This window comes from Callorhinus ursinus, unplaced genomic scaffold (assembly GCF_003265705.2).
Source record: "Callorhinus ursinus isolate GAN/ISIS: 27379988/994484 unplaced genomic scaffold, GSC_fseal_2.0 scaffold50, whole genome shotgun sequence".
Classification (NCBI taxonomy): domain Eukaryota; kingdom Metazoa; phylum Chordata; class Mammalia; order Carnivora; family Otariidae; genus Callorhinus; species Callorhinus ursinus.
The window spans coordinates 8,085,255-8,092,758 of NW_027397112.1; the positions used below are offsets into that span (position 1 = coordinate 8,085,255).

The window sequence follows — 7,504 nt, forward strand, 5'->3', positions numbered from 1 at the left end:
GAAACTGCTATTAGTGGGGGCCTGGTCCTTTCCAAAAGGGAAAACACAGCCCTCTCTTGCCCGTGGTAGCAAAAACCATCTCTTAACACAGGTGGGGACGGCGCACCCTCAATACAACGTCTTCTGTTCTCGGTGGCCTTCCTTCACCTCCCTCTGATCTTCCTGACATTTGGCCAGGCCCATCTAAAGCACTGCAGCCTGGCAGGGGCAGCCAGTCCCTCTGGCAAGAAGCCGGTGTTGAGGCTCTTCGGGGGAAGGGGGAGGCGGTGCTATCCCAGACAGCCCTTGGGCCCTTGGGCGATATTTCCCAAGAGCAGTGGGTGATGTTTATACCTTCTGCTCCCTTGATCCCACTCCTGGGAGTGGACAGATTAGTATGAAATATGGAAATAGCTTTATTGCCAAAGAGGATATAGCAGCACTATTTAAAATAGCAAAAACTTGGAAAGAACCTAAATTTTTAAAGTAAGGAACTGGATAAGTAAACAATTGCACATCTATTGAATAATTACGCAGCTACTACCAGTTAGGTTTAAGAAGGCGCCGGAGAATATTTGTAAAATCGTGTTATGTAAAAAAGATAGGCTATAAAATGGTCTCTATTGTATATCAGAACTCAGAAAAAAAGCCTCTTGAGAGCAGAAAATCACTGCAAGACAAAAGCTCCAGCAGGGTTTGAACTGACTGAGTCACCTAGGCACCCCCACCAGATTTTATTTTTTTGGTGATTGCTCTATTACCAAAAAGAAGCAGAAACTACAAGTATGTATAAACCTAGGGTTCCTTCAGTATTTACCAGCATATTCGAAGTTTTAGTAAAACAGATCATGTTTATCTGCTACTTTTCTTCTCCATAGTTTTCAGGGTTTTTTTCCTGAAATAACATGTACTAATTTAAAAAACAAACAAACAAACAAAAAACCTCTTTAAGGAGCCCCTGGCTGGTTCAGTGGAGTGTGTGACTCTTAACCTCAGGGTCATGTTCAAGCCCCACCATGGGTGTAGAGATTACTTAAAAAAAAAAATAAAATCTTTAAACTGTTTTTTTTTTTTTAAGATTTTATTTATTTGATAGAGCGAGAGAGCACAAGCAGGGGGAACAGTAGAGGGAGAGGGAGAAGCAGGTTCCCCGCCAAGCAGGGAGCCCGATGCGGGGCTCGATCCCAGGACCCTGGGATCACGACCTGAGCCGAAGGCAGACGCTTAACCATCTGAGCCACCCAGGCGCCCCTTTAAACTGTTTTAAATGTCCAATGAGCTGCCAAGGATTTTATATGCTTGTCACATGGGGTTACAGGGTCCAGAGGAAGCTGTCTTGTGGGCAAAGGAGCCATCCAGCTGAGCACCCGGTGAGCCTGTGGCTCAGAGGTCTCCTGCATCCCCCGCACCCCTTCCTTTTACCACGGAGTTCCTGAGATGTGTATGGGGGGGGGTGGCGCCTAAGGCACTCTCTGTGTGTTCTCACCTCCATTTTGTCCTTTGTTTTGCAGATTTCATGGAAAACAGATATTCTGTAAGTACACATTTCATTGACATTTTTTAAATAGTCCACCTAACAGTGGAATATTTCCAAACTCACCCAGATCCTGCTTTCCCACTAATTATACCCCTACACCTGCCTTGTCTGTTTTAGACCAGGAGCCCCAGGCAACTCGGAACTAGCCTAGGACAGTGGAGGTTTGTCATCAGGCTGTCTGGGTGTTCTGGGCCTGTTGTGATTTCGAATACTCTCTCCCACTGTTCCATCATTACATTTCAGCCCTCCTGTGAAGGGATACCCCGCCCCCCCCACCGCCACTGTCACCACCACCATAGGACTGGGAATCTAGGGCACTTAGCTCCCCACGAGCAAAGCGCACATTTCCTCCTAGTCCAGGTTCAGGCTTTGGAAGTGAGGCAGAATGGGGGGTGGTGGGGGAGAGTATGCTTGAGGAGGGGAGATCCAACAGCTCACTGAAACTTTGAACACTGAGAGCCTACGCCATCACCCCAATACACCAGGCCCTCTGCTGTCAAGGTCCTTGACCCAATGAGGGAATTAGATGAGTTAACACTGATGAGAGAGCAAGATGATCATAACTCACGGGACACTATGGAAATGCGGAAGAGAGACTGGCCTGGTTGGTGGTCTCCTTTCCAAGGAAGGCGTCTCTGGGATGGGCCGTGAGGAATGAGTCTGACCACAGCAGGCCAAGCAGCTCAGAATGGGAGCAGAAAGGGTGTGGGGGACAAGTGCTAGGAAGAGGTCGGTTAGGGCTTGCACGCAAAGGACTCCAATGCCTTGTTAACGAGGTTTCACTCTGTAGGAAATTGAGGATTTATGAAGCTGCTACTTGGCAGAGGGATATGTTTTTTTCAAAAATGTAGAGGTCCAGGTTCAGATTTTGCCAAGACCTGTCTCCTCCTGTCTTCCCACTCCCGACCTCTGTACGAACTACCCAGCAATGCAGGGGTTAACTAACTGGGCAGCTAGTACCTTGAGAAATGAGGAACTGCTTCTTTAAGGTCTGGGAAGAACTCTCTGCAAAATTGCTGGTAGCCCTTCCAATGGGGCCCCTGGCTTCCTTTGTTTTGCTGGAGTCTGAATTCTTATAAAATAGGGAACTCATTACGCCTTTGCTGGCAGGAAACCACTGACATTCTTTTTATGGAGGAAAGCTATCAATTTGAGGAAAAGGGGAATGAAATGAATGTCTTTTTCTAGCCTAAACCCACCCAGACTCCTGAAACCAGAGACTTGCATTGGAAGGGCAGGGGGCCCAATTTATAGGTGAGAAAACTAAAGGCTGAATGAGCAGAAGAGCCTGGCCAGGGTCACCAAGCTAGGTCATAGCAGAGCCAGGACTAGAACCTACGTCCCCAGACTCCCTGGCCAGTCCACGACACAAGACTCCCTTGAAGAAGTGACATCACCATTCCAGCCATCACAGCCTTGAGAAAGTGGAAAGTAAGAACTTTGCTCCACAGGCAGTGTGTGACCCAGATAAAGAGATGCTCTTCAGCTACAATAAACAGAGCTGTGTCCACACAAGGCAGGTCTGCTGGACCTGCAGGACTGACTTATTTACTTTGTCTTCAATCCAAACGGTCTCTCTGGACAAAGGCTCTGAGCTCTGGGACAGATAGAACTTTCCTTTTCCCCAGAAGTTGGCCCGTGGGTCCAGAAGTCTGCTCCCAGGATGCTCCTGAGAGCTCACCCACAACTGGACCTACTCTCCCAGATAATAAAGCCTTTTGGCGGGAGCTCTGGGGTGCCCAGCCCTTGGGAGAGAGATTTTGAATCTTTAAGCAAATGCATTTTGTTTATAAAAGCGGCAGGTATAGTTTTGCTAATAATCAGCTGGTGAGGGTCAGGAGAAAATTAATTCAATTGCCCAGCAGGGAAATGGGAGGGGATTTCCTTCCTGAAATCAAACCTGGCGATCATTCCCAGTTGTTTAATGGCCGTTGCTTCTGAAAACACATTGGAGGAAATATCTTAACAATGAGATAGCCACTTAGCCAAATACTAATTTAGTATTGTTTGACTTGCTTCAATGGCACATTCTGACTTCATTTTTCCTCTGCCATTTTTGCCTTGTTTATAAATTGTGTTTGTGGCCCAGGCAGACAGATAACGCAAAAGAGAACACCTTGTACTTAAATGAAAGGGGGTGAATCTGGACCTTCCTTGGGCTCGGGATCTTGCAGACAGCCTTGCCTTCTTATTGCAAAAAGGCGGCCCCCAGTCACAGCTGACCTCCTTCCCTCTGGGGAGCCAGCCGGCCCCTGGGCCGCGGTGGGAACTGGACTATGGGCGCTGGCCCTCCAGCTGTCTTTGGGGTGATCCTGTCCTCAAACTAAGCTTCCCAACCTGTAGAACGCTGATGGTGAGACCAACAAGAAACACTACCAGCCACCCATTAGAAGGGTCTTAAGGGTAAAATGAGAAACACGTGTGCAAAGTAATTTGTAAACTACCATATAAATGCGGCTTGGTTATCTCTTTTGTAAAGTCCTTTTCATCACTCTGGCAGTATGAGATATGGAGGGGGGATTTCTATCACTTAGCCCTGAAATGCCTCTTCACAGGATTCAACCAAAGCCAGGCTTTGACTTAGGAACCAGAGACCCCCCCAAGCCCCCAAACCTAACCTTTCCCTGATGAGCTATTCGCTAGCCATGTCACTTTGGGCAGATTTCCTAACCTCTCAAAGCCTTGGTTTGTTTCATCTGTAAAATGGAGGTAATAACCAACCCCCCCAACCTGGGTGTTGCAAGGATTAAATGAGGATCTAGCACAGACTTGGTTTATTGGAAGCGCTCTATAAGGGGCACATTCTAGAAGCAGGAAGTAGAAATCCCAGGAGTGTTAGAAGCTAGATGATCTTTGAGAGCGTCCACAGCATGTCCTGGCCAGAAGCAGGGCAATTTCATGGCCGTACTTGGGTGGCTGACAGCTGGCCTCTGATTGAAGCACCGGGAAGGACAGGTCTTGGATGTGAGCATGTTAACCTTTACTTCAAGGTCCGGTTGCTGGTGGCCCAGCCCTTTCCATCCGCAGTCCTCGCCTCGCCTGGCAAAGGAGAACGGAGGCGTCTAGGGAGGGACTTGGTCTGGGGCCTGCAGGAAGGCTGGACACCAGGGTCACCCCTCTGGGCAAAGCGGAAGAAATGAAGTGAAGGGAGCTGCCAGGGCTGGCAGGCCTCCAGCCTCCTGGAGCCAACACTGCTCTCTTGGCCCGCTTGCCAGGGTCTCTGCTGGCAAAGGAGGAGGCAGAGCCTGGGCCTACCAGCTGGAGCCCTTTGGACCTACATCCTGTTCTGAGAGGCTCCTCAGACGTGGCAGGGCCAAAACAAAACAGGGACTCGACCTAAGCGCCCCCCCCCGACCAAGGAGCCCACCAGCCTGGCCACGGGCCTCCCAGGACCCTGGCTAATCCCCACAGCTGCCCCCACGCTGGCCTCCTTGAAGTCCTCCTGTGGCAGGGTGCCCTGTGCTCACAGAGAGGCCAGAGTCAGGGACTCATTTGCCACCTGCCCAGGGCCCCTCTACGCTAGCATTTCCCATCTGCTCCACTCTTCACACGCTTGCTTCATCTGTTCGTCCAAATCTGCCCCACCTTGGAGGCTGGCTCCATGACACCTTCTGTGAGTCCCCGGGGAACTCGTAGAGATTGTTGGGAACTCTTCCACGTGGATATAATATAAAATTCATGCATCCTCAGTAGAAATAACAGTGTTTGGGTCAGAGGGGGGTCCAGTCCCTGGTGGATGTGTAGGTATCAAAAATACCATACAAAGCAGTTAGAGAACACAACAAGATGGCAGGTGGAATCTTTTTTTTTTACTTTATTGTGCAAAATATACACAACAAAATTGGCCACTTTAACCATTTTTAAGTGTCCAGTTCAGTGATATGAAGTACCTTCGCATGGCCGTGCAGAAGCTACCACCACCCACCCACAGAACTTTTTCATCCTTCCAAACCAAGAGTCTACCCATTCAACACTAACCCACTTCCCCTGAAAACTAGAGTTTTCCCCTCTGTCTCTGTCAGTTTGGCGACTCTGGGTACCTCATGTAAGTGGAATCACACAAAATTTGTTCCTTCGGTGTCTGGCTTCTTTCCCTTAATAGTGTAGTGTCTTCAGCGTTTATCCGCGTTGAAGCCCTTCGACTTTGCAGTTAAAAAACAGACCTAGAGAAGTTTCATCTCATGGGAGAGGCAGACCTGGAACAAGAAGCCAGGTCTCTCTTAACTGTCCTTGTCTTGCTCCGTGGGTAAGGGGACCCCCTACCCGGGCCACAGCCCCAGGTGTATGGTGGGTGCTTGATGGATCGGTGGTTGTTCAGATGTGTGCCATGCCTCCAGGGAGCAGAGCTGGTGTGGACAGAAGGGCAGAAGGGAACAGCAAGTGTGGCCAGGAGCCGGCCCCACAGGGTGGAGGTCCCAGCTGAAGACATCACTGCTTTGGGTTTCCTTTTTGAAGGGCTCTCTGCAGTTCTGCATATCTTTCCACCAGGCCTGTCTTCAGTCCTGAAGGGTGTGACCGTAGCTTGTCTTCCTTCTTGTCTCTACAGAGAACGGAAGGTTCCCTTGATGGAACTTAAGGCTGTGGATGCAGACACTCCTCCCCCGGGGGACATCCAACATTCCAAGAAGAGCAGATGATTCCTGTATTCCAAGAGCTCTGTGCACTTATTTATGAACCTGCCCTGCTCCCACTGAACATAGCAGTTCCTCAGGCCATGTCACCAGTTCTTCATCCATCTTACGACCTTGATGTGGGGCATAGAGAGATACAGAGGGGCTGGGGAATTCCCACCCGCCCTCCCCCCACCAAGTTGGAGCATCCTCAGGAGTGGAGAGCCGCAGAAGGAGGTTCAGGGTCAACAGGCCATTGGGATATTTTGAAACTTGAATATTTTATCTTGTACGGAGATGAAGAACTTTTCCAAGTATCTTCACATACAGAAACCATTTTTATTTTGTAGTCAATCACTTCCAGTGAATGGCCTGGCTTAGGGGCTAATTTTTCTCTTTGCCTTTGGTCCTTCAAAAGCCTGTGGTTCTGGGTAGTCCCTGTTCCTTGGAAGGTACACAGCACTGACCAGACAGCTGCACCCTGTTCCCTCCGTGACCTCGCCTGCCACAAACACGAAACCAAAGCTGCCTGGGAGCGAGCACTTTGAGATGCCAACTTGAAGCTAAGGTTCATTCCGGGCAATGCACAAAATAGAAAATGACATTGGACGGAGCACAGATGTTCTTAAGCTGATCTTCTATACCCTTTCTTTCTTTTCCTCTACCATGCTGAAGGCCGCAAGACAGGAAGATGTTGGCCTACAGCAGATACTGTTTTTAATAGAAAAACGAAATGCATATTTTTCTTACTAATTTTTTTTTTATTTATTCCTTGCTAAAGAAATGGTCTCCTGAAGTCTTAAGATATTTCTGACGGTGTCTTGAGTGGGTGGACAAGTAGCTGTGGCCATTTTGCAGTGGGATTTCACTAGGGAGCAGACCTAACTGAACCCATTTCCCCCAGCCACCTCAGTGACACAGCTGCAAGGTTTTGTATTAAATAAATTTGATCTTTACTCTTCACGGACCTGTGAAATGTTACCTTCTAAGAGGCTGCACGCCTATAGGATATCTGTAGTGCTCGAGGACTCCAGGCCTTCTGAAGTCGCAAAGCACCAAGCAGGTCTTATCAGCTGGTTGTCTCCCACGGGCCCAGGGCCTCTGGCCTCCGTTGAAGGCAGGGCCAGAGGTAGTCCGAGTGTCAGTCATTGAGTCATTAATACCCATTGGCTGGTGCTTCCGTGTTTGCTTCCCGAGCCAAAGCCTGCCACGCTGTCCCTGGCAGTTGGGGTTGCCAAGTTGAGCAAAAACAACAAAAGCCCAAAACATTCAGAATGTTCAGTTAAATTTGAATTTCAGGTAAACAGTGTATTTTGAGTGTAAGTATATCCCATGTAACATGTGGGATGTACTTAACACAGTAAAGTATTCATGTATC

The 7,504-nt window shown here is 48.8% G+C and overlaps 1 protein-coding gene across 10 annotated transcripts in view; it reads left to right on the forward strand.

Moving 5' to 3' along the window:
* Positions 1-7,089, forward strand: part of PECAM1 (platelet and endothelial cell adhesion molecule 1) — a 71,645-nt gene extending 64,556 nt beyond the window's left edge. For all 10 annotated transcript variants that reach the window (XM_025890311.2, XM_025890314.2, XM_025890316.2 and 7 more), the window contains 2 exons: positions 1,491-1,513; positions 6,063-7,089. In XM_025890311.2, coding sequence (XP_025746096.1) covers positions 1,491-1,513; positions 6,063-6,092 — 53 coding nt within the window. In that variant the 3' untranslated portion in view covers positions 6,093-7,089. The remainder of the gene's footprint in view (positions 1-1,490; positions 1,514-6,062) is intronic.
* Positions 7,090-7,504: the final 415 nt, after the last annotated feature.